Source organism: Ahaetulla prasina, chromosome 7 (genome assembly GCF_028640845.1).
Source record: "Ahaetulla prasina isolate Xishuangbanna chromosome 7, ASM2864084v1, whole genome shotgun sequence".
NCBI classification, from domain to species: Eukaryota; Metazoa; Chordata; class Lepidosauria; order Squamata; family Colubridae; genus Ahaetulla; species Ahaetulla prasina.
This window is the reverse complement of record NC_080545.1, coordinates 68,342,150-68,369,846: the sequence shown is the minus strand read 5'-3', so window position 1 is coordinate 68,369,846 and position 27,697 is coordinate 68,342,150. Positions and strand designations below refer to the sequence as shown.

The 27,697-nt window shown below is 37.6% G+C and overlaps 1 protein-coding gene across 8 annotated transcripts; it reads left to right on the top strand.

Annotated features, from left to right (window-relative positions):
- Positions 1-1,344: 1,344 nt before the first annotated feature.
- MAFF (MAF bZIP transcription factor F) lies at positions 1,345-21,484 on the top strand. 8 transcript variants are annotated; one of them, XM_058189983.1, is made up of 5 exons: positions 1,345-1,540; positions 4,080-4,145; positions 13,382-13,557; positions 13,985-14,056; positions 17,392-21,484. In XM_058189983.1, exons 4-5 carry the CDS (start codon positions 14,021-14,023, stop codon positions 17,803-17,805), a joined length of 450 nt encoding a protein of 149 aa, XP_058045966.1. In that variant the 5' UTR covers positions 1,345-1,540; positions 4,080-4,145; positions 13,382-13,557; positions 13,985-14,020; the 3' UTR covers positions 17,806-21,484. The 8 variants fall into 8 exon arrangements, with proteins under 8 accessions (XP_058045966.1, XP_058045965.1, XP_058045967.1 ...); XM_058189982.1 differs by lacking the exon at positions 13,382-13,557 and adding an exon at positions 2,148-2,928; XM_058189984.1 differs by lacking the exon at positions 13,382-13,557 and having other exon boundaries at positions 1,345-1,533.
- Positions 21,485-27,697: the final 6,213 nt, after the last annotated feature.

The window sequence follows — 27,697 nt, the reverse complement described above, 5'->3', positions numbered from 1 at the left end:
GCCTTTTTTCCCCTTTTCTTTTCTTTGCAGAATATGACAAGCAACACTAGAACCATGCGGTTCTGGGACTGCTTGCCTTCCTGCAAGGCAGGGTGCAAGGAAGCCAAAAGGACAGAAATGCTGGTGGGGTGGGCGAGATAGGTGGGAGGAGGGGGAGGTAGTTCTTAACTGAAGCTTGGGGTGAATCCTCAGCTAATGATTGGTTGTGTTCTCTTAATGACAACATCAAGGAGTGCCAAGATTGTTGTCACTAAATGATGCACTCACATGATGTCTCATTTTATGCCTGCATCGCTTAGCAATGAAAATTCCCATCCCAACTGTAGTTGTAAGTCTAGGACTATCTGTAAAAATAAATTGTGGCACTACTAGGAACATGTCCATTGCTGAAAGAAGTGAAGATGACCAATAACATTTTCTTTTTGCCGTTAAAAGCAAGGGAGGGGATCACTCTGAAGAATCTGTTCAGAAGGGTCCAGTGCAGGAGCAGGTTTCAAAATCTGTTGCTTCTGGTTTGCTTGTGGGTGCACACGCGCTTGCGTGCGTGCGCAGAACCATCTGGGGTGAGTGGGAGGAGCCTTCTGCCCCCGCTACCAGTTCACCCGATCCGGTGCAAACTGGTAGCAACCCACCACTGGTTCAATGGTTCAACAGCAGCATGAGATCTACCAGTTGATTTTCTGTCCCATGATGAGTTTGGAAGGCTTAACATTAAAAATGATGAAGGCAGATGCATGAGGCTACATTGTGTATGTGACCTGAACTGGATAGTTTCAGCAAACATTAATCTTCTGAAAGGCTTTTGTATGCTATGTGGTAGGTTCCTTGCTCTGCAGTGGATGTAGGGCTAATTAGGGATAGTGTAAATTGACACCTTTCCATATAAACAAAATGTATAGTTTTGGTAGAATAGAATAGAATTTTTATTGGCCAAGTGTGATTGGACACACAAGGAATTTGTCTTGGTGCATATGCTCTCAGTGTACATAAAAGAAAAGATACGTTCATCAAGGTACAACATTTACAACACAATTGATGGTCAATATATCAATATAAATTATAAGGATTGGTAGTGGCTTAGGGTAAGTTATTTTTATCTACTCATTCTTCAGTTCTTAATTTTTGTACAGAAATAATATCTGCTCCTATCAAAGCATTGATTCTGAAGGCTAGCTATCAACTGCAAAGCATTTGGTATGGTCCCTTTAAAAATAAATGCCCAGTACCAAGATGGCAGCTTCCTTTCACCATTCTTCAGTCTGTGCCCTTCACTAAGATGGGGAGGGAGGGGAAAGAATGATGTCATTGTATGACTGTGTTTTTATGAATGAAAAGAATCCTGTGAGTGAGTAATTCCAGGAAACTCATAATACAACTCAGCAGATCGCAGCGCAGCGCCCAGCTCAGCCCTTCGCTTCGGAAAACAACAACTTCATTTGGGGACATAAACAAGGCGATTTGAAAGCTTAATTGTCAAGAAAACGCGGCCCCTTCGACTGCATAGAGGAAAACGGCAAACAAAAGGACGATTTGGTAGGCAGTAAGTGAATCTTTCGTTTATAATTCTAGTTTACAGACGTCAGGAACGGATGGCGGCTTGCACTATGCCAAAGTGAGGCTTTTAATGTCAGACGCAAGAGAGGTGAAAGCGATGGAGAAAAGCGTAGCCGTGTGGGTCATTGTGGATTGTTTCCGTGCGGTAAGGAGGGGCTGTCTGGTGTTGATTTTCTACAGAGCTAGACAGTAATAGCTGTTTCACGGGGAATGTTTCAATTTAGCTGATGGTACAGCGTGTCGCTCTGTTCTGAAGAAAGAATCTGTAGAAGGAATCCGGATTTGGAGCAAAGCGTGTGTGGTTGGTTGTTTTTTTTAAAGAAACTGTGTTGTGTTGATTTGCCTTTCACAGTTGCGAGGCACGTATAAGAGACAGGAAATCGCTTAATAAATAGGAGTTGCTCGTTACATTATTAGTCCTGTGTTTGCACGTGCTGAGGCCTCGGTCACATGTAAAAAGCCGTTTGGCACCAATGCGAGTTCCGATGTGCGGGTGGGGTGTGGATTCCATTGGAAAAAATCATGTGGATCGGTCTAAATCCGCCCTTTCCTTTCCTTTCCTTTCCTTTCCTATCCCGCCAATAATACATGAGTTGACAATGGTTCGGTTTTAACGGTGGTGTATATCGGCTTCGGAGGAATATTCAGGTGGATTCGGGAGTTCCCGGCGAAATAGGCTGAACCTCCAGAATGGTGCTGAACGCCTGATGACGCAGGGAAAGTGAAGAGCAAACGAAGGGTGACTTGGGAGTTTGTGGAACTAACCGTGTAGATAACCTGCATCAGCATTAAAAAACCTAAACAAAACTTGGCCTTAACTTGTGACTTTCGAATTTTTTTTTTTCCTATTGGAAGATCCTGGGATTGCTTCCATGCATAGGGGTCCTTAATTTATCCCCCACCCCCGTCTTCTGAAACTCCGTAAAGATCATGAAGGCTTTTGTTGTTGTTTTTTACGCACATCTAGAGGGATGTCTTCGATTTTAATTTGGGGTTATTTCCTGTTTGGTGCGCTTCATTTAGATGAATAAACAAATGCCCAATCCTACTTTGTTTTCCATTTGGGATTAAAAGGATCTCGGGATTGTTTTGGGTTTAATTCTTTCAACAGCGGGTTTTTTTTAAAGTACCAATATAAATGACAAAGTTGAAAAACAGATCAAAGAGAGGGTGGGGGGTGGAAAGCAGAAGTAGAACAGCCATCTTTTGAAAGTCAAAAGGAGGAGTACTGTAAAAGCAACCAGAATAGGAGCAGGTGGATTTCTCCAGAGGGAGTGGACCGCGGGTATGGAAATGCTGCAGAGAAGAGCTTGGGTTATCCAAGGCTGGTAATGCTAACCTAAGAGGCACTCAGTCATGGACTGGCATCAACAGGTATTGTGATTTCAGTCTATAGTTATTAATTCACAAAACAGCATGCATTTTGGATAAAGTGTTTGATATTCTTTTTTTATATAAAGATGGCCAGTCTCTTTTTTCCCCCCTGGAGCTTTGTAGCCTCTTGGTATACCTGTCCAATCCAATGTCCGCCAAAATTCATTTGGCTATAGTGATCCTCTCATGCTCAGCCAGTGTAGTCACAAACATATCTAAGGTCTGCAGAATAGAGAAGAAACTTTTTTTTTCTTGAAAGGTTACCTCTCTTGCTAGATGTTCATTGGAATTTCATTGAGGACAAGCTCATAGTGATATTTATGCTGGTGTAACCACAATTAAGTGATTATTAAGCTATTGAATTCCTTGGATGTTTTGTTTAATAACTCTGCTTCTGTGCTCTGCAAAAGTCCTGGTATGCCAGTTCTCTTGAAAGTGTTATATTTAATCTGTGGGGCAGGTGGTTTGTAGTTAACCATTAAAAAGAAAGAAGAGAATTGTAAATTGCAGATGGTAAAATGAAAGAAGAAAACCAAGGCAAAATGTATCTCATAAATGTTTATTTAGAAAAAGGATTTAATCTGATGTCAAAGTTGCCTTCACTTGTGAGTAAAACAAAAACTTTATAAGCCTTGTATTATTGAGTTTTTGTTATATGTAATTCAGCAGCAACAAGGATTCCTTTTCATCTAGACACCAAAATAAGTACAGTTTCAATTATTCTCTGTCCTAGTTTAAACTAATGTAGCTTAAGAAACAAAAGGGAACTATTGTAAAAGGGTAGTTTTGCATTAATTCCACTTGCTCCTGTTTATAGACTCAACAAACAATTTCTAGCCCATGTATTTGTAAGCTTTCTCTTCTGTAAAAGTGCATAGAAAATATTTCAAAGGGAACTTTTAAGGATTTTTAAATGTGTGCCTGCATAGTTTCACATTTTTGAAAATGTATGTTCCTCAAGATCTATTGTTTCAGAATACAGTTAGATTTTACGGTTCCCATAATGACACACACATTCCTTTTATAAACTACAGCTGATATTTGTTTATAGATTCTAAGGAACGTGTACTGGTGATGTGCCCCATCCTTTAATTATTGCTCTGATTAAGCCTATATTTAGTAACACCTTGTGTGTCTATCTTTTTTTGAAGATGCATTAACTCTCCCCAGGTTGGCGCCTACCAGATGTATACAATCGTATCTTTCATAATTCCCAGGTAACTTTGCTTTTATAACCATAAACAGTCTACATTTAGGCTTACATCTGAATAGATATCTATAGGATTTTACCTGGCAGACTAGATCAAGAAAAGCAGTAGTTAAAAGTGCAAATTTCTGTCTCCCATTATCTATATAAGTAACCATCCAGTGTTTAGCAACTCGCCAGAGTCAACCTGCAGTCAACCTGCAGTTACCTGCAGTTCTGTGCAGGTAAGTAAGCAGAAGGGGTGGATGGGAGATTCTTCCTTTGGTAACTAGCAAGGAACAGTCTTTTTCCTGAGCAAAAACATTTTAACCAAGGTTATTAAACAGCTATGTAGCTTCCGTTTCCAGGTTCAATTTAGAGGAGGCAGTTTCCCTTTTTTTGAAACCTGCCTGGTAACGCAAGTTGCTTTTTTAGCAGGCAAGTAAAAAATACGCAAACCTGCAACTTTTGTTACCTTGTTCTTAAGGCTGTTACCTTCATCCGTGACACAACACTGAGGACCAGAATGTAGATTCTGAACTTACAAGTACATTCATGCAGATTTCTAGTAACAAAATTAAATCCATTCTTCCTATCCAAATTATACGGCAGGAACAGAGTGAAGGAAGTTTGGGGATAATTAAGAGTTTTTGCAGAGAAGATTTTTGAGCTTTGCTTGTAGCTGATATAATTGCCAGGAATGGGGATGTCTTAATTTACATGCAAGTCTCTGACACCATATTGTGTTTGGTAGACTTTGGGATTATAGCAAAACTGAATAGTTCCTATAATTGAAGGTTCCTTTGTTTTATTTAAAGAATGAACTGGAAGGGTGTGTTTTTCTTCGCCAGAGAATCTGTGGAAAGAGTTTGAGAACTGAAATGAATTAAAGCTACCTGTGATGTGGTGTTTCAAATGATCATTTCTGTGTAGGGTTGGATATTCAGACTATTTTCCTAATTCTCATCCTTTGCGGTTATTTTAACCCTTTTGGTGAGAAATTTTGGAAATTATAGTCTAATACTATAGTGTATTAGAGAATGCTCTTACATAAACCTGTGAAACTCCTTTTATTGAAAGAGTGGACAAATCATGCTAAGACATGGTTCATTTGACAACATCTTACAAAACAAAATGTAACTGGCTGGGAGTATACGATGTTGTAACTATGATTTATAACCATAGTGGCTGGGTTTTTACACAATATATTAAGCCAGTTCTGGAAATGAGGCTTCCTTGTTATGCCTATAGATTCTAAAAAGCCCTCATACTGAATCCCTTTACTGTAATTAGAATTTGCAGCAATCTCAAAGATGCCATTCTGGTTAAAGGATCCCCCAAAAGGCAGATGTTTATGATTTGATTGTCACATAAAAACTGAAACATCTGTTGAAGATGTGAAGAGGGGAGGACTGTGAAAAAATGCCACTGTGAATATGCTTACTAGTTAAGGTTTCTTGCTGAGTATTTCATAGAATTATCATCAAATCCTAGGTTTGGGTTTCTTGATAATTTTTATATAGCTGCAACTCTTGGGAAGTTTTATTTTACAATGGAAAGATTCTAATCAAAGTCATCTGGGATTAAATTTCTTGGCATGTAATGCCTGTTATGGTGAGCAAACAGTTGTGCCCGAAGTGTATTTTAAAGGTCCTTAAAGTTACCACAGGTTACTTATTTGCATGACCACAAATTTCTAAAATGTATAACATATTGACATGATCGCTTTACATTTTGCTTTCTTTATCATAATTTGATCAAGGAAGGGAAGAGATGGGTGGGGAGAGAAAAAAATCAAAGTGCCAATACTTGGTTGAAAATATTTTACAGATTATGTGCATATTCTATACATCATTTTTATTGACCACTCATTTGCACAGTACTGTGGTGGCTCACAAGTAAAATAATAAAACATATTTAAAAAAAAAAAACCAAGGAAAGAAAAATCTAAAAGCAAATCTGCATTGGTGCTGAAAATGCACACCATATATGGACAGTTGAATGCTAATAGGTTTTCTTGGGTCTTATGTTGGAAATTGCTCCACATGTTGTGCTGAAGGGTCATTTTTATTGAAATAATACATCAGTGTATGGATGCTAAATACACAGCTTGGATTTAGGCGTATTTCCTCAGGAATAAATCCCTTTGACCTTGGCGGAAGAAAATTTCTGAGTGAAATTTGCTGAGTGTGCATTTAAGGATATTCATTTCATTACAATCAAAATTCCATCAAGGCAAATTTGTTTTAGAATTTATAGGTATTGTTTTACTCCTCTAAAGAATACTGTGTTGTTGACATGACTCTGGGTGAAATTCCTGGAGGGCATTTTATCAAGGGATATATTATTCCCAATCATGACTGTTGGTTGTTGTTTTTCTTTCAGTTTATCAGAGTTTTAGATATTGCAATAGATATGTTAGCTCAATTCCCATACTTCCAAACTATATATGTATCAATAGCAGAATAGAAGCGACAACTACCACAAGGATTTCTTACAGCGGATATCTGGGTAAAATTTGATCCTGAAAATGGTATAATTGCTCCTTTGCCCATTTTTGTCATACCTAACAATTGTTGAACTATAAGGGCTATGAATTTGGAAACAGTTGAATAGATGAGCTGAGCCAGAATATTAAAAATTGTGCATACATCTTTGTTTTGAAAATAGTGAACCTGTTTGGAGACAGGTTCACTATTTTCAAAACAAAGATGTATATTTGTTTCCTTACTGTTTCCATGTTGTCTTGGATATTTGATACCCTATCTGAGAAGTCCACAACTTGGCATCAGAAAAGTTAACATACCATTTGGGGGGAAATCAGTTTTGCAGTAGTTTGGTACACTAGCAAAATAATAAACTTCTTAGACGCTGGATGCCAAATCCATAAAAACCGCATACGCTGTGCAAACAGCTGCTATACTATATATTGATAGACTTACAATGAATTATGCTAGCAAATAAATTATCCAAATATTGATCTTCTTATACTTGTGAAACAGGAGGGAGTGTCTTTGCTGTACTTTATCCTCTGAAAATTGAACGGACAAATTGCAAAAGTCTTTCATTAGGCTAGAACAGGGGTCTCCAACCTTGGCAACTTTAAGTCTGGCGGACTTCAACTCCCAGAATTCCCCAGCCAGCTTGCTTTAAAGTTGCCAAGGTTGGGGATCAGTAGTGGGTTTCACTTACCTTCGCTACCAGTTCAGAACTGTGAGCATGCGCTCGCACATGGTGCTTCTGCGCATGCGCAGAACCTTCTGCACATGCGCAGAGCATCCGTGATGAGGTCCAGGTGGGTCGGCAGAGCCTCCTGCTGCCACCGGTACTGGTTCGCCCAAACCAGGGCAAATCGGTAGAAACCCACCACTGTTGGACATCCCTGTGCTAGAACACTCCAGGAGGAACTGTGTCAGTCTCAGGGAATCGTATTCAGAATGGGAATATATTTTAATTTGTGGTTTTGTTTATTGGAGTTATACAGTAAATCATGACAGAGGCAAAAGTTCTTAGCATTTGGTTCTTAAGCAATGGATTGTGAGAGGTCCACTATTTCCCTTATCTAGCAAACATGTTCCATTTGCTTCATGGAATGTGGTTACACAAGTACCATGGAGACTTATTGGACATTCCCTCTGATGCAATTAGTGATGTCTGGGACAAGTTGCTACCCTCCTCCACATATAATGGTTTGCAGCACTCTGTGAACTTCCTTTTAAAATATATTGAAAAGGGTCACAAAAGGGTAAGAATGTGTGTGTACCAAAAGAAGAATTAGTTTTTTGCCCACATCCCCTTTATTATATTTGAGCTATCCAGTTTGAAAGAGTTTGGTACATTATTTAATTTTATAAACAGACAGAAATGTATTCAGCATCTCCATTCTGCCCTGATTCTGTATAGAAATTTCAAACAGCATTCAACAGAAATATATTTGGAGAATATATATTCCAACCTACTTTCTTTGCTGGGGTATATAGTCATTATATTATATACCGTTAGTCATTGTATACAGCAGTGTGCAGCAGCAGTCAAAAAAGCCAACACAGTGCTACGTTGCATTAACAGAGGGATAGAACCACATGAAATATTAGTACCACTTTATAAGGCTTTAATAAGACCACACTTGGAATACTGCATCCAGTTTTAGTCACCGTATTATAAAAAAGATGTAGAGACTCTGGAAAGAGTGTAGAAAAGAGCAACACAGATGATTACAAGGGTGAAGGTTAAAACATACGAAGAACGGTGGCAGGAATTGGGTTTGTCCAATCTAGTCAAAACAAAGGCTGGGGTGACATGATAGCAGTGTTCCAATATTTGAGAGACTGCCAGAAAAAAGAGAGGGTCAATCTATTTTCCAAAGGCAAGACAAGAAACAATGGATGGAAATTAATCAAGGAGAGAAGCAACCTAGAACTAAGGAGAAATTTTCTAAAAGTGAGAACAATTAACCAGTGGAATGGTTTGCCTTCAAAAGTTATGGGTGCTCCATCACAGGAGGCTTTTAATAAGAGACTGGACAGCCACTTGTCTGGAATGCTACAGGATCTCCTGCTTAAACAGGGCATTTTACTGAAGACCTCCAGTAAAATACTGGACCTCCAGTAAAACACTGTTATTCTGTTAAACAATTAAAAGTTTAGAATGGTGAGAGAAATCTACAAGGAACTCCAAGAACAGCAAGAATTTTGCACCCTGTGAAATTTGTTCTGTTTCTCCATCCATAGAAATAGCATATGGAGCTACTGGTGCTGAGCTAAAGCATCTAAGAATGACAAAGAATGAAATGGAGCATGTACAGAAAATGGACAGAATGGCTTTGGTGAAGACAAATTCTTAGCATCTTATAATGCTTGAATTGAATATACAAGGACCTTGCTTTGAGCTATTTAGATAATTCACATAATCAGTCTGCTGTCTCTAGATTAAAGATGATACTGTACTATCAGCATTGTTTCCCCTTCCTACCCCCATTTGTATGTTTATTTCTTTGGAAATAAACTATTATTCTATGTTAAAGTGCTTAAAAATCATGTGCTTAAAAAATGCAGCTTCAGAAAAGTGGCTAAACCTTAATGCTTTTTTAGTCTTGATTTTACAAGGGTAGGCCTTATGATTCGTTAAACCCTGTTTTATGGTTTATTGGGTTCTAGCTAATTATGATTTCTTCAGCATTATTTAAGCAACCAGTGACCTAGTCTAAACTGTAAACTAGTTCCAGTCTTACTAAGACAACTAAAAAAGTAAAGAGACTTAGGTAAACTTTGGATTAGTGCTCCTATCAGGAATTGGATAGTTGCACATTTCTTTAGGTTGACACTTAAGAGACTGGCATTCCATTGTACTATCTTCCAGAAATAATGTACTACAAGCACCAGGTTTTCCAGCTGGTGGGTTTATGTTGTAAGCCTCAACTTCTTGATTCCCAATTTGTTAGCTCTTAGGAGGATAGTTGTTCTCAATGCATATTTAGTTTTGCCTTTGCATCTTTTGGTGATGAGACCGTCTCACGAGCAAGGGGTATTTATTTCCCAAGTTTTTTTGAATCAGCATTGAGATAATATCATTACTTCATATTAATTATACACTGAAATTTAACTTTGCATTGATGGGTTATGGCAAGCATCTTACCCTGGACTAGCTGACTTTACTTCAAGAGACTCTTCACCTGAGATGATGTGGTGCAAATTTGCTTTGAAGATAAGCAAAGGATGAAAGCTCGATGGCTTTTAAAAATGCTGTCAGTATTACAGTCCAATGTGTGCTTTGTATCACTTGCCGCTCCAGACTGTACAAATCTTGGAATCTCTTCAGTGTCATTCATACAACTTTTCAGTCATCCATGTGCCTGTAGCAACCCCCTTTCTCATCAATCTCTTTACCTGACCTGTTATTATTTCTTGCAATATGTCTTATCAGCTCTACAAGGTTTTTGGATAACAAAGATCTGTATATCTGCCTGAATACTTCACAACTTGGATTCCACTTCCAGTAATGCCAAAAGGCACAGTAGAGATGGTAACACATTTCTGTTTCTGCTGATTTACAATGAGATTTTTTTTTCCTCCTCCATTGACCAAGGGGCTTTAGATACACAAGGCTTTAGAAAGGAATAGTCCATCCTACCCTGATGGTATGAGAAGGCTGAGAAATTATATATAAAATTGAATCTATTCAAGACTAGATGTAAGATCCCTTGGTTATTCCTTGGTTGGAGTAAACTAAGAGTGAAAAATTAGTAAATTCAGCTGTAAGACATTTGTGTCTATGGGAAAGAAGAAGAAAAATTCTTTGGTCTAGATTTAAAAATAGGTCTTCTGCAAGGTCTTGCTTAATTAACGATTGTTAATTAAACCATGTTTTTCTAGAGATGAAAAGGGGAGATTATACTCTTAAGGCGTGTTTTAATTAGGTTAGATATTTGTTTCTATCAAAATCTATCATTCATAGTATTGTTTTGCAAGCAGGGAATTTATAAGATATTTTAAAAATTGGAGGTATAACATTCAATTAAGTCACTTGTATTTCAACCAAGGTAGTTTTATTAAAAATATGAGAAGATTATTTGCTCTGCAGTCATAAGCTCTTTCTCTAATGGAGGGGCCAAAGGAATATTCATGATTTCCAGTGGAGCAACCATGTAAATCTATTACAGTATCTAAACCTTATCCCATAATAAATGTCAGCCTTTAAGACTGCTGAAGGATTGTTGTTGTTTCTATATAATAGTACTGCCAATTTCAAGAGGAAAAATTAAGCTTTCCAATGAGACAAGTGTATGAATGTGATCTCAGCAATAACTATTTAGATTTGTAGCCAAATGACTAATGGCACTTAAAAACTTAATTTTGACCAGAGGATGAAGTAAAAAAAGAAATACTACTTAAATTCTGAATGTCTTTCAAAAAAAGCACAACTTTCCTTGATGTGCTCATATTCTCAGGGGTATACTTTCTGGCCATCTCTCATGTTGTGAACCATGAACTCTATGCTTTGCTCTGAAATCTATAAGTGTTGGTGACCTAATTCTAGGAAATCACTGCAGATGATTAAAAAATATACATATGATCTTCTGCTTCAAATTTTATCCCTGGTACTCCAGAAAGCCTGTGAGGTGAAGTAAGAAGTTTAGAAATCCCGACTTCAGAGATTGAAGTTGAGATATGAAGCGTTTGTACTTTCTGAGAGATTTAAAAAACCCCTAAATCTTCCTTAAACATTTTCAGTGTTACCTACGGCTGCTCTTACTTATTCTGTACTTTTCCATTTACATTCACATCCTCAAATCCTGGACTGAGAATAAATATCAATATCTGAAAATAAATGTAAAACATTATAGTGATAATTGGATTTTCATTAGTGTGAAGGAATTGAGATTCTGGATTTGTTTTATTTATTTAAAATATTTATATAGCCATCCATTTTATAACCAACTCTGGGCAGCTCCCACTCAAAGTTTCCTAAAAGAGTTAAATAGATGATAATTAACAAAGGAGTAGAGATATCTAACCACCCCCATGACTCTGAATTTCCTGCTCACATCTAGCCACATCATAATACTTAAAAATAATAAAATAATTTAGGGCAATCTCTCTCTCACATTTAACCTCACTTCAAATCTTGGAAGAATTAGGCTGGAACAACAACTGTTTCAAAGTCATCAAGAGCTCACCAGATATATCAGCTCAGTCTGATCTTTGCCCACTAATATGCTGGGCTTTACATTTGGGTATCTTCAGATCCCATATATGAATAGTTTATTTAGCCTTCTAACTAAAGTACTAGATTACATTTCCCATAGCATAGATGTGAGCTTTAATCCAACACTTCTGGATTGGGAACTTCAAAGAAAATTGACAGCACTAGAACCACTTGCGTGAAATTGCATGAACCAGTATTATAAAGTAAAAATTCATTGGTACGATCCATATTCTTAAGAGCTCAGCGACACGAGGGCATAATCCTTAAAACATAACTTTACATTTGAACAAACATTCTCAGAAAGAAGATGGATATGTGATGCCACTAGACACCAATATATACAGTACATGATGAAACTAAGTATTAGGGCAGTGCTTCTCAACACTGTGGAATTCTGGGAGTTGTGGTTCACACGTTTTAAAGTTGCTAAGATTAAGAAACTGTGTATTAGGAAAATGGAAGCTCCTTGCTGTCCACCATTGCTGAACTACAATTCCCAGGGACCTCAGGGGCAATTCTGAAGAATGCTGAAAACTGCAATTCAGGGACATCTGTAGAACCACAAATTCTCAACTCTTGCAACTGAAGTGAAATAATAATTTAGTAAAGTATAAACACCTTAGTCTGAGCTTCACATACTGTTTCTAGAAGGCTTCCAAGAATAAAATACAATGTTGTGACTGCTAGTTGCCAAAAGCTCTACGTAGCACAGTTGTATTGGAGGTCAGTTTTCCAAACAAGAATGACAAAAAGACAAATGTCAGCAAGATGTCCCCTTCATTGCTGAACTATCAGAAAAATGCCAGGATCATTAAAGAAAATAAGAGAAAGGATGGTAGGAAAGAATGGAAAATTATATATATTTGTCCTCAATTTTATACACCACTGCTACTTAAGTTGCTTTGGAAGGTCTCCATCTAAACATTAATGTATCTGTAGATTGTTGCTGGACTATCCTGGGACACAACTCCTCTGGTAACCTTTTAATATGCATTGTTTGTTGTGTCATATGTTGAATTCCAGGATTTCATTAAAAGGCTATTATTTGAGGTGGCTTGCTGACCTCAAAGTACTGTTGTGCAAAATGAAATAGCAGCTAGATCCAGCCACCAGGTATTTTCAGGGTGCCAGGTCTGGAGGGAAAAAAGAAAGAAAAGGACTAATGTAACTATGGGCCATAATCTTCCAAGAGATCGGATGCTGCCATTGGCCTTACTATATAAGAATCCTTTTTTAGTCACAAATATGGCAGTGTAAAAATAAGGGCTTCCCTCAAAGGAGATAAACCAAGAATAATCCCAATTTCTGAGAACAGCTGATCCACAGATTGTATAGATATATCTGACTGCAGACACAGCTTTCTAATGCAGTGTTTGGAAAACACTATTCTAATGCATAATTCTTAGTAGTGACGGTTGGCATACATCTGCCCTTTGGGATGTAAGGGTTTGGCTTATTAGTCACTCATTAGTTGTCCCCCCCTCACCCCAGTGGACTGAAGTTCTTGTTCTGCCAAAGACCAAAATGTATTGCTCTTATTCCCTCCCTCATGTCTCCTTTCAGGCCCTGCCATTTCAGAGACACACCCGTCAGCTGGCTCTCCACTGTTCAGTTTCCTTCTCAGGAAATGTTTGCCCTTCTGTGTTTCCGGCAACTGCAGAGCATGTCCATTATAGAGTCACTATACAGTGGAGGAGAGGATGTACTGGAGATACCTCATATTTTGCTTGGGTGGCTAGGTAGGCTGTTCTGTGCAAAAAACTTTTTATTTCGGGCTTAGAATTCCGGGAGATGACATCTGCACATCTTAAAGTTGTCTCGTTTGAATTACACTGCTTTGGAGGAAATTAACAGCATTAAAAATTATATTTATTAAAACAAAACAAAAAACACAGAATCATTTAGATGCTGGGTCGGTGCTTTGGGATCTCTGTTGCTCCTGCTGAAGTAAGGAACTGTGACTCCAGGATTTTTTTATTTTTATTTTTTTAAAGCCAGCTGGGCAGGATGGGTAGTAGGAAAATGAGACAGGAAGACTTAGACAGATGAAAAAGAAGGGAAATTCTGTGAAAGACACAACCTGTGGAGACGCTTTAAATAACAACAATCTTGAAAAATGAATAGCAATCACAGATCTTTTTATTCCCTCTCTCTGTTCAATTACAGGCTGTTTCTGGGGGACTGTCAGGAGTGCCCAAGAAAATGTCAGCTGACAGCTTGTCAACCAAAGCCCTAAAGGTAAGGAGATAGCTGTTTGGAAAAACACGTTTCTCTTTGTAATTTTTTGGCAAGCTGGAGGGTTTCCTAAAGATTTCATGTCCTTTCCATAAAACTCTGGTATTCTGCTACAACATATCGATCATCATGACTTAAATCAGTAATTATTATCTGGCATTTAAAAACAACAACAACATCCAGAGTTCTTATTGGAAGAAAAGTAAACCTTACAGACTCTACAGAATTTGTGTACAATTTATGTACATCTCCTTTCCCCTGATCTTCTTTGCAATTATTCTAGCCCCACCTTTCACTTTCCCTCTTCTTTGTGCCCTTACTTCCTTATCCTCTCTTCCCTCCATTTCTCCATTTTTTTCTTCCTGCTTGTGTTGTTGTTCACTTTCTATTTTGGCCTCATCCTCTTTTCAGAAATGGTGAACATGTGTGTGGAAATTTGTATGGAATTAAATGATTTCCAATAAGTTGATACAGAACTTCTTTTTGAAGAATAGCCAGTCTGTAATCCACACTGTTGCTGAAGCACATAAGGGCGCATATTTGCAAATGGTTCTAGCAGCATTGAGCCAAAAGGGGAAGGATGTTCTATGTCTTTCCTAATGTAATTTTCCTCTCTGAGAGTTATTGCACTGATGTGGCTTTGTTAATGTGAACTATAAATTCTTGCCATACAGTCCCATACACAAACACATTTTGGCAAGCTGGGCCCCTTTTAATTTCCTCAGAAATATTTGAAGAACGGCACTTGCTTCTCCATATAAGTATTTTCCCTGCTTGTATCCAAGAAAAGAAACAACAAAAAAATTGAAACTATTGCCTCCCCGTTCTTAAGATTGTCACAATGTTTGTTTAATAGCAATAGTGCTTAGGCTTATATACCGCTTCATACTGCTTTACAGTCCTCTCTAAGTGCTTTATAGAGTCAGCATATTGCCCCCAACAATTTGGGTCCTCCTTTTACTGACCTTGGAAGGATGGAAGGTTGAGTCAGAATCAAACTCCTGGCGTGAGCAAGCAGTGAGTTAGCCTGCAGTACTGCATTCTAACCACTGCGCCACCACTGCTGTTGGAGGACAGAGGCAACCCATAAAGCCGAGGTGGTGCAGTGGTTAGAGTGCAGTACTGCAGGCTACTTCAGCTGACTGCTAGCTGCAGTTTGTAAGTTCAAATCTCACCGGCTCAAGGTTGACTCAGCCGTCCATCCTTCAGAGGTGGGTAAAATGAGGACCCAGATTATTGGGAGCAATATGCTGACTCTGTAAAACCGCTTGGAGAGGGCTGTAAAAGCACTATGAAGCGGTATATAAGTCTAAGTGCTATTGCTATTATTGTGTGCTATTATTGTGAAAAGTAAGGACTAAAGTAAGCACTAGTAGAGGTGTGTCCTGCAGAAAAGTCACAGAAATTGCCAAGGGAAGCCAGCCCCTCCTCTATATTAGAGTAAAGAAATGCTTCATTGTCAGTCTCTAGCAGTAAGTTTTTTAAAACAAAAATCCAGGACAGTAATTTTAGGAACTGTATTTACCTGCTTCACTGTTCTAGAAGAGGAAATCAACACATTAACTTAGAACAGATTTTGTATGAAACAGCCAGGGATACGTATGCTCACCCCAAGGTTTTTTAGGGAGCCAATAATTATTGTCCGGAAGCTGGTGAATTTTGTTAAAAGACTTGCAACTAAGCAGGTATTAGGAAATTATGATAATATCTTAATGACAATATTCAATTATAACTTTGTTTCTAACAATGCATGATCTGCAAAGGAACACTGTGCTATTGTTCCTATTGCTATTGTTTACATATGTCTATTTTCCTGACACTATTAGAAATTGCAACTGATTAAACAAAATAGTTTCAAGCAATATGTAGTCTAAGTATGGAAACTCAGACTAGGTTGGTTTATTTGGCCAAATGGTCACTTCCTTCTAATTATTTAATGCCTCAAAACAATTTGAATATGAATGGCTATTTCTGCTGTGTTCCTATAAACTGGAAAAGTCAAGACAATATAAAATGTTGATTCACTAACTTTTGCTTAGAAACACCTCAAGGCAGAGAAATTGCAAATTTTGTTTATAAGAAGTGTTTGAAAATTGATCTGGAATGCAGCCAGTAGCATTTGAACTGTAGCAGGAAAATATCACATGTGTCTTACACCAATATTGAGCAATGCTTAGTCAGTGTTATATGATAATCTTGATGTTCTCAAAAGCTAACGTCTCAAATATAGTATGTAGTTACTTTCTCCATTGAGAGTTTGGAAACAGAATTTTTCATCTGTTTCTACTAGTCTGCATAGGATTGCACTGTAAATGGTCTATGATCCCATATATAAAGAATTGCATCAAACCAATTTTAAGATTTGCATTCTGGATCCTGCTTTTTGAGTGCCCTCCGAATCAGATTTAATCCCAGAAATGGAGTATCTTCTGCAATGATATCTGGATTGTGGCAAAGAGCCCAAAGAGCTATTTGAGATCCAGTACTAGATATATTCGCGTTGCTCCTCTAGATTTTTTCCTCTGAATCCAAAGAACATTCTATCTTTCAAAAATGCTTTATAAGGGGAGGGGAATGAAACTTGCATAGAAAGAAGTTTCTGTATACTAATTGATGAACTGGGTCAAAGGGTTAATACAATGAAGTTATGGGGGAAATATATAAAAGAAATACAAAATTTTATATTTGGTTGTATTATTTCTACTGCTGTGAAATAATAACACTGATAAAATGGAAGATTAAAGAAGTCTCTTTAAAGAAGCAAAGTGATGGGAATAAATCCAGACTGAGCTAGTCATACTTTGATCCTACTTATTTAGTTGATGGATAACTTTTATTGATTCAATTGACATCGATTTAAGTACACAATTCCTCTACTGAGAAGTAAATTCCACTGAGTTCATTGGCATCAATTCCTGGCTAAATAATTTAAAGATCTTAGTCAAGTTTTCAAATTTCAAAACCTTATAATAAAGTCAATTATTTTTATTATGAGGAATTTATAATATAATTATTACAGTATAAGGGGGGAAATCCTGATTCAAAGAACATTGCAGAAAATATATAAATATATATATAAATAACAATGCCTACATACTATTGCTACAAACTGTTCCCCTGTTGCCTCACCAGCTTGGAGGATGGAGGCTTTGCTTAGCAATAAATAGCATAATAATAGCGTGAATGCAGTTTTGCAATTATCTTTTATGCATTTTAGGGTTGCTTTATACTTGTTTATATAAGTTGCTTTATTCTTCTAGGCTCCAAAGCTCTTTCCAGTTGTTGTTTTTCCCATACTTGTACATTTGATTCTCAACTACTTGATCCTTTTCAAACAGATCAAACGGGAGATGGGTGAGAACACACCACATCTTTCAGACGAGGAGCTTATGGGATTGTCAGTGCGGGAACTTAACCACCATCTGAGAGGCCTGTCCAAGGAGGAGGTAGCAAGATTGAAGCAACGTCGGCGCACTCTGAAGAATCGTGGCTATGCGGCCAGCTGCCGAGTAAAGCGCGTGTGTCAAAAGGAGGAGCTGCAAAAGCAAAAGACAGAGTTAGAAAGGGAAGTTGATAAGCTAGCACGGGAGAATGCTGCCATGCGCCTTGAGCTGGACGCCCTGCGTGGCAAGTATGAAGCGCTGCAGGGCTTTGCCCGTACAGTCACTGCTCATGGCACTGCCGCAAAGGTGGCAACTGCCAGCGTTATCACCATTGTCAAATCTGGTTCCAACCAGGCCACCTACTCCTAGTGCCTACAAGCCGAGCCATGAACTAAGTCCTGTCGCCATGCCTCTGCACAGCTCTTACCTAAAGTGGCTGTAGCTGCACTGGCTCTTTCCTTCTCCCACTTTTGTTCTACCCACTGGAGGAGACACAGTTGACTTGAAGACCAAATGGCTAAATGTTGAACTTTGTCCTTAGTCCTTGCCTTCATTGGAAGATTGTGGGAAAGTGGTGCCCAACTTGTGTGTAATTTTAGCTGTCAGTTATTTGTGAATTGGATTACAGTGGCCAGTTATTTTTCTTTTCCATTTTATATTTGTTAGGTTTTCTTCTCTGCTGCTTCATACCTTATGACTGATTAAATGTAAAACAGAGAGGTTTGAAGATGAGATCTTAGTTGGAAATGCTGCTTCAGAGAAGTTTTGACAGCAATTACAGAGGAAGACAGATAATTTTTACCTGATGGGGAGGGAAAAGGGGATGCCAAGATTGAAGTCTCCTTTTAATGTCTAAAACCTAGTGATTATAATAATCCAGATGTTATCAAAGGATATCAATTTCCCAGTTTCTTGGTGTGTTGTTCAGACACAAGTCTAGGTATTCATGTATAACTCTGTCTGCTTTTTGTCGTAAACCATAGTTCCCAGTTACCTACTGTTTAATTCAGAGTCTCTTGATTGCTTCAGCATGAAATTGTTGTTTTACCAGAATCAGTCTGAGCCTTTGATGTGTAGGCATTTGAAAATGGTCAAGGAAAGTGTTATTGCTTGGTGACTGCAAGGGTGATGGAAAAATGGATCACAAAAGGGATATGGTCAAGAAAAGAGCTAGTTGCTGCTAACCCTCCCTAGGAAGAAAATAAGGAATTATGCCCATTGCAGTGATTGGAGAGACAATCTCTCTGCAATTGTGTGTGGATGCAGCTGTGCTCCAAATACTCTTTTGATTGTAAAAGTGCTCTTTTGCTGAGGTTATAAGATTTATGGACAAAATAGAAGCAGTTTTCTAAAGAGGGAGAAAGAGAGAGAGAAACAAGGAAATGGGAAAAGTGAAGAGGGAGTGCATTAAATGAGGCAGGAGTGGATAAAGCAAGTGAGACTGATGGATAGTGAAGGGGCATCAGAATTACAAGTGAAGTTCTAGAGAAGACATTGAGGTCTAAAACAATTAGTTCCGTGAGGGGTACCAATAGCAACAAACAGAATGTAATGAAGAGACCCTTTTGTATTTTCTTTCTGTTTTTGCATTGGCAAAAGAGTAGAAATAGAAACTCAGGAAGGAAATATACCCAACTATTACAGAGATTAAAACATTTTATGTTCGAGAGAACCAAGCTATATGAAGGTTGGCCCAACCCCAAGAAGCAGTACAGGCAATTGGGTGTGGGGTTCTGAGGGGTTCAGAATCAGTCCTAATCATAGCGATGGGGTGTAACCCTGCACATCTCTTCCAGTTTCTTTTTTCTCCCCAAAAGCAAGTTGAGAAAGATCCGGTCACTTACATAGAACAAGAGAAAGAGGCTTCGGTTGGAAACACATTGGTGAGAAATATAGTTCCTCTGTGCTGTTTTGTGGCCTAATTTTTGCCCCATTCAGCTGCGTAAAATGCAAAACGCATTTCTGTTGAGGAAAGTGTAGTAGCTGAAATTCAAAATGCTTTTCTTCTTTATATCTAAAGGGTGCATTTTCACAAGAGCAGCAAAATAGCTTGAATCATAGCCAAAAATAATTTCTGTCATGAAAATAGAACCTAGATTGGGCTAAGCTACCACTATGGCAGAGTTAGGTTCTCCTGGATGCCACTGTATTTGTCTCTTGTTCTTTTGAGATAATATTCTCATATGCACTTAGTAGGATTTACTGTAAAAACCACACTATTCAATTTTTAAAAATGTTTACAATCACAATCTCACCCCTTTCATTGTAGCAGCTTATATACCGTCCAGTGGTTTTCCAGATGCATTCTGCCATGTTGGCTGGAAATGTATATTGTAGAGAACACAAACATGGAAAAAACTGATATCATTCAAAAGCCTAACTTAGTAAATACACAAACTTAAACAGTGTATTATTTCCCTTTCTCTGCCGTGCTGCCATGAATCCCATATGCCATTTAAACCAAGCTGCCTGCATGTAAACACAGAATATTAGTAGCATTGGACTTGTAGAATCAGCTATTGATATACTGCCTATCTGTATGCCTTTTTGGCCAAGCAGTTTTAGCCCATTGCCTTCTCATTTTAAAGTGGGTGTGAAATTTTACGCCAAGCATAGATGATATGAGAATAGCACATCTATACCAAGAGACACTGGCAGCTCCATTGCTTAAGAAACTGGGAAGTTTATACACCTGGGAGACATGGATGCAGGAATTCTGTAGAAAGCATGGAGAAGGGTTAGATTAGAAGACTTAGGAAAGTACCTTCTTCCATTAAATATATGTTGCTAACATAAGAACCAGTGAGTATTTGTGGGTAATCATTTCCAGGCATGTGCCAGTGACTTATTTAAGTGGCAAATATGATCCATTTTTTAAAAAGACATATGGTTGGGTTTACCCATCCTGCAGCTTAACGTGACTTCTACCCCTAAGATGGAATCAGCTTCCAAACCAGTGTTGTCCATCCTTCCTCTCCAACCTTTTGATCCTTAGTGGGGATTCCCTCTTTAACGTTTCTCCCCTTGTCACCCTATTTTTCCCTGTTCCTACCCTGTGATTTATTTATTGCACGAATATAAGTTATTTTCACATTCTTTATGCCGTTCTGCCTTGTGGCACGGCCGGGATGTTGGTACAGAGCTGTACTTTATATTTTATATATGCAAATCACATTTTATCTTCTATAGAGCAAGAAAAAAAGTACTTATTTATTTTCTGACTTACAGTAAGTGTCCTGCCAGACTCCTCTGTATTTTGTAGAATTTACAAATAAAGCCAGATTTTTTTTCCAAAATGGAGAAACTGAAAATAAGTGATATGTGCTCTTTTCATGTGAAAATGAAAGGGATTGTGCTGAAAATCTAGGAATCAATTCTGGGAATTTCATTGAGAATGTATAATTATGCAGCATTAATTTTATGTCTGCTGGTCATTTGCAGACATAGTAGAGAATATGCCGTGCACTTTTAGCAGCTTTCAACACCAGGTAAGGTTGGGGAGATAAAAATCTGCTTCTTAGTTACTGGAAGCCTCTATTGGGAGTATTTTCCACCTTTTAAGGATGATAGATGTATCTCTTATTTAAGTGCACCACAAAGTGCTTATGTGATTTGGTTAATCACAAGACACATTTTTGTGAGAAAGCCAATAAGATTAAAATACTGTACAAACCATTAGTCCAATCTTAATAAAACATGAAACAGGTCTAAATTTAGGAATACATATTTACTCATTTAAACTACAATACAATTTTCAACTTTTACAAATACCATCTGAGGCTAAAGAGAAATAATTTGCTTGCCATTATTTTGTGGCGGAGGTGAAATCTAAGATCCAAAATGCAAACTCAAAATCTTGAATTTATTTTTCTAACCTTCATTCTGTATCCTCCTTTCACAGTTGCACAACCCAAATGCAGCACACAAGGGTGCCTCATCCAAGTTACCCATTTCAGGGTACCTTTTAGCCTGTATGTTTTCTCATCCATCCAGATCACACTCAACCCCATGTCCCCTCAGTCATACCTGAGTATAAATACAAACATTTCAATATTTATGGGCTGCAAATATTCATGGAATGACTAGGTGGTAAGAGATATTCAGAAGCCCTTCTCATGGGTACTATGCAGAGTTTTCAATACTTCTCACTTTCTGGACACTGAGAGCAAAGTCAGAGTCATTTATTTTTCTTTCCTCTTTTCCAAGGGATGACAGAGCCCCAAAGTCCTGGGAAATAACCGTGGCAGTGACCTGGTGAACATGTTTTCCAGACCACTTTCTAACTATAAATATGTGGAGCACTTTATTTGCATAAAACAAGAGGATTACAAATATGTTTTTTGCTCCAGCACAAGTAATTTCATGGTAGATGCTTTGCTCATTGTTTCAAAATGAAGCATTTGTAGCTTTGCTTTATCGTATCACAACAAACACCACTGTAAACAGAGTTTTCAATCAAGCCAATACAGAAGCTGTAAGGACTGAGGAGCAGCAGTTCCCAGACTAAAGAGACCTTTAGATATTAATATATCTCAGTGACCTACTAAGGGTATCAAGAAAGCAGTCAAATATCTCCTAGCTTCAAAGGGCAGGCAGAAAAAGTTCAGAGTTTAAACTCTGGAGCGTTATATATTTATGAAGGTTCTGACTTCTTGACTTTGTGGTGGATAATCAGCTGTTCAGACCTCCTGGTCTGCAATAATAATTCTACCTTAGCTGAGTCACATCTAAGCATCTTCTGCCAAGTGCTGAATAAGATATTAAAAGATTGAAGAGCAGTGATTTACTGCTGAAGCATGGTGTGAAGTGTGAAGAATTTAATTGGTTTTCTTATAAACAAACAGGTAAATTCTTGCATACAAATCTCATTGTATATTAAAACATACTAATAATAGAACCATATAAACAGCCTCATCCAGAGCATTTTGTATTTTGAGATGCATTTATTTTAATTCAGCCCTTTAGTTCAGTAAATGGCACTTGTCCTCAAAGAAAATGTCTGAATGAGATAAATCAGATCTCACCGATACTGAAGAATGACCATGCATTAATAGACAGGAAGTTTCCTGACTAAACGAAACCACAGTAGTCGCAGCTGTGCACATCTAACCAAAAAAGCAGCAGAAGAAACAAAATTGCAACTTCCATGTGGACAAAAGTATTAAAATAGTGACATAGGGACTCCTGTCATATGCAGACCAATAAGCAATCTGTGCGAGATAAAAGCAGCTCTAAAACAAGATGAATATGAAGCAAAGCAGCTAGAAAGAAACATCTCCTGGAATGTGGCCTACAGGTCAGAGTTTGGCAACTAGAGTTGCCTATTCCACATTCCATAGACTTATCATCATTATAAAAAGGTTCCTATTTACATACAGGAGGAAAGCATACACGCACTACACACAGAGTGGTTACTTAAGGGACTGATTCTATCAACAGCTCAAAATTAATGTTTCTAAGTAAATTGCACTTGGCCCATTTAAATGAAACATGACTACAGTAGTCACAGTTTTGAAAAAAAACAAACTGTGGGACAGAGTGGGAAGGTTTAACAAATTATTTTCTTGGCAAAACCATGTTAAGTAGTAGTTACATGTTACCTGGAGCAGTATTTCCTCCACTACCAGTTTGGTACCATATAATATTTTCTGTTTAGGAGTGAAAGACAACCTGCAATCTCCATGTCCTGTATAACTTATAATAATGAATGCCAGGCTAAATATCAAAAGTTCACGATAAGCTGTAAATTGCATTGATGTATGACTGTAGTGAAATGCAATCCTAATAAGAGAATAGAAAAAGCTGCCAATTTTGTCTATGGTTAAGATCCCACTGATGAAGGAGGCCATCTTTGTGGAAAATAGATTAAGGATGACCAACAGTTTATACATTTAGTTATTGATTTGTTACAGTTCAAATGCAAGTCTCAATCCAGTTTGTAAAGAACGAAAATGGTACCAAGAGTGTAAACCATGTTGCAGCTATACAGATTCCTATGAAATGAAACTGAAAATCCTTTCCCTTTGAAACTTGACTTCCTAGTGTTTTTCCACCAGACTTTGATTTCAGTAGCCTACTAGACGGTATAATTGGAAGCAGTTGTTCAGTCCAAAATTGCTACTCAACTGATGGCAAATGGAGGAATCCAGGTGTGTATCCTCATTTCTGCCATGGACCAAAAGGAATAATACTGCAAATCTTTGCTGCTGCAGGTAAGAATGACTCTTTCTCTTTGAAAAGAAAGTCTTTTGTGTTGCCAAACACCCTGATCCATACAAAAGCTTCTCACATACAAAAGCCTGAAGCTATATAGAAAGTGGGTGAAAACTGATGATTGCGAGAGTGAGACAAGAGAAATGAAACTATTACAGACAGGCAGACTGTATTTTGCAGAAGGGTTTATCCTAAAAATTACAGATGGAAGCTGCTGTAGAAGGGCAGTGGACATGATAACAATCTTTGAACCATCAAGGACATTCAAAGAAAGCTATAGAGAAATGGAAAAAGCCCCATCAGACCAATTTTGTTTCATGATCAAGGGCATCTTTTAATATTGTGAGCTGCCCAGAGTTAACCCATGGTAAGAAGGGCATTATTTATTTGATAAATAAATAAAATAAGTAAATCTACACTGGTACTGTTGAAGGAATCTCATTTTGGGAAAGTCACGCACAGAAGCCAGAAATGTTCTTCTTAGAAACTTGTTTGTCATAAATAGAATATTTTACAGTTTATCTATACTGTGCCGAAGTAGTAGGAGAAATTAGTTAAAATTAAAAAGTGACACCATAAAGCACTTCCTTTGAGAAGCAGTTGTATGCCCTTAGTTTTTCTGCCAGACTATGGAAAGTATCTTTGTAAATCAGCATACATGAAGTGTGTCTTAAAACTGACACTTTTGTCACTGCGATTTCACAATCTGTCTACAAAAGTTTTGAAAAATGTTTTATTTCCAACTGTGACCTCAGAAGGAGACCTCATATTGCCTTGGGTATTTTATAGTCAGCTCCAAAATCAGAGGAACAAAAATCTAAAATGTATGTATTTTCTGGTCAGACTTTTGGACAGGAATATTATCTGAATTAAGCATTCGCTTAATTAATTAATTCCTCAGTTGCCATGGAATTCCCGGAGTTGAAAGCCACATATCTTAAAGTTGTTGAGGTTGAGAAACAGTGGTCTCCCCTAATACTCATCTCTAGGCCAAGAAGCAACTAATGGTCAATGTGTATGTGAAGATTTCATTGCAGAGCCTGACAAAGAAAGAGAAAGATTAAAGATTCCTCCCATGCAGGTAGTTTTAAAAAAGACCCATTCCATATACAGTCCATAGAGCCACAACTGAATCAGCTATACTGCTGCCCAAAGTAAAAACAGAACCAGAAAATACTCCAATGTGAAAGGACTGAGGTAATCAATTAATCAACATCTTATTGATACTCAAGCAAAATGGAAGTATTTGTAGTTGCATTCCTGACAGCAATAGCATCATTTTTGCAGGTTTGCAAAGAATTCTGAAAAAAATGGCCTTCCTTATAAATAAATAGCAGACACATGTTTGCATGAAGTTCAAAGCACTTTTTCTGAATAATTTCAAATCACGTTTACACAGAACTCAGACCAGAAAGAGCAGAACAAGTTTGTCAAAAAAGAAATGCAGATCCTTTTCTTTACAGCTGATGCTCTTCCACAGTTTGCAGGTGTTTGGATACAAGCAGTGCTTGATGCAGCTAGTGGGTTTTGGCAGGTCCAGTTACACTCAGACAATGCCAAATAAACCATGTTTATTAGGCCATTTGGTACATTTTTCTGTAAAAGATCACCACTTGGGATTTTTAGCACTTTTGAGTTCTTCCAGAGGGAAATGTGAGTTCCTACAACATCTGGAGGCTGTTTTGATTTTTATAATCTTGAAAATATTTGGGATTAAAGTCATAGTAGATATTAACATGATCAGTGACAGTTTTAAATCTTATAAAATTCATATGCTGGAAACTGAACTAAAGCAAATGAACCTTATGACTGAAAAAAAAATCGCAATTCTGGAACATAACATAAATGAAATCAACTTGAGTTCCAAAGAAAGTGGAACTATTTTAGGAAATAACCTTCCGGAACATAGATTTTATCAAGGAGATTTGGAAACAAGAACTGTTACAAGATGTAAAAGAAAGAGGAGGACTTGGTTTACCGGATTTGAGAGTTATTTTGCAACTTGTGGTTGGGCTGGATGAAAGAACAGATGCTGCTGAGAAACAAGTGATATTTAGAGTTAGAGGATCATCACCTGAGGCTTGGATAGCACGGATACTTATGATATGATAAAGTTAAAATGTTGATTTTAAAAACAATTTTATTAGTTATACCATGTTGAAAATATGGTATAGATATAAAGCCAAGTAATGCCCAAAAATACCTCTGTGGATCTCAGTTCAAGAAGTATGCCACAGAAGAGAAACAGCAGGTAAAGACAAATGGTTGACATATCAGAAATTATTGGAAAATTGTCAAAGGAAATTTAAAATTAAATCAAGAGAGCAATGAATAGGAGAAGGAAATAGTTGTTAATGGTTTTCTTGTTTACAATTATCAGAAAAATCCTAAATGGATAAAAAGACTTTTTGTCAAGATCACGTGAAGTGTTAATACCACTTTATAATGCCTTGGTAAGGCCACACTTGGAATACTGCATTCAGTTTTGGTCGCCACGATGTAAAAGAGATGTTGAGACTCTAGAAAGAGTGCAGAGAAGAGCAACAAAGATGATTAGGGGACTGGAGGCTAAAACATATGAAGAACGGTTGCAGGAACTGGGTATGTCTAGTTTAATAAAAAGAAGGACTAGGGGAGACATGATAGCTGTGTTCCAATATCTCAGGGGTTGCCACAAAGAAGAGGGAGTCGGGCTGTTCTCCAAAGCACCTGAGGGTAGAACAAGAAGCAATGGGTGGAAACTAATCAAGGAGAGATGCAACTTACGGGACCGCCTGCTGTTACCACATGCCTCCCACCGACCCGTACGCTCCCATAGAGAGGGACTTCTCAGGGTGCCGTCCGCCAAACAATGTCGGCTGGCGGCCCCCAGGGGAAGGGCCTTCTCTGTGGGGGCTCCCACACTCTGGAACGAGCTTCCCCCAGGTCTACGTCAAATACCTGACCTTCGGACATTCCGTCGCGAACTAAAGACACATCTCTTTATTCGCGCGGGGCTGGCCTAAATTGGATTTTTAATGGGAAATTTTATTAATTTTAAACGGGTTTTAGTTTATGGTAATTTAATTTCAGGCTAATTTTAAATAAGTTTTTTAAATGATATTTTAACTTGTATATTTGTATTGCTGGTTTTATCTTGCCTGTACACCGCCCTGAGTCCTTCGGGAGAAGGGCGGTATAAAAATCAAATAAAATAAATAAATAAATAAATAAACTTAGAACTAAGGAGAAATTTCCTGACAGAACAATTAATCAGTGGAACATGCCTGCAGAAGTTTTAAATGCTCCAACACTGGAAATTTTTAAGAAAATGTTGGATAACCATTTGTCTTAAATGGTGTAGGGTTTCCTGCCTGGGCAAGGGGGTGGACTAGAAGACTTCCAAGGTCCCTTCCAACTCTGTTATTATTATTACTTATGGATCAAATAGAATTTGAGGTGCAATTGTGTACTGACAATGAAAAACTTGTAATTGCTAAAATGTATAAACTTCTGTTGAAAATTGAAAGACAGGAAAAGCAGGTTAAAAAATGTATGATAAAGTAGGATAAGAAGATTGGTTATAACATAGAATGGATCAATGGGAAAATGTGTGATTAAAATGGCGGAAAGTTACATTGTATTATGATCTTAAAGAGTATTTTTATAAAATGATGTGTAATTGGTACATGATGCCAGAAAAAATATCTAGAATATATAAAAGCACTTCAAATCTATGTTAGAAATGTGAACATGAATGGACATTCTGATATTCTTGGTTAACATGTAATAAAGCTAAAAATGGATTCAAATACATACATTGATAAGATTAATCTTAAAGATTAATATTAAAATGAAATGAGAACTTTTCCTTTTAAGACTGATGGATACACATTTAGAAATGTCATGCAAGATGTAATCAATATGTGATTACTGTGGCAAGATTATGATGTAGGCAGTCCTTGACTTAAAACCAGTTGCTAAATGACTTCAAATTATGATGGACTCAGAGTTACTTATGACCTGCCCTTAAAATTACAATTGCCATACCACCATCACCCACAGTTAT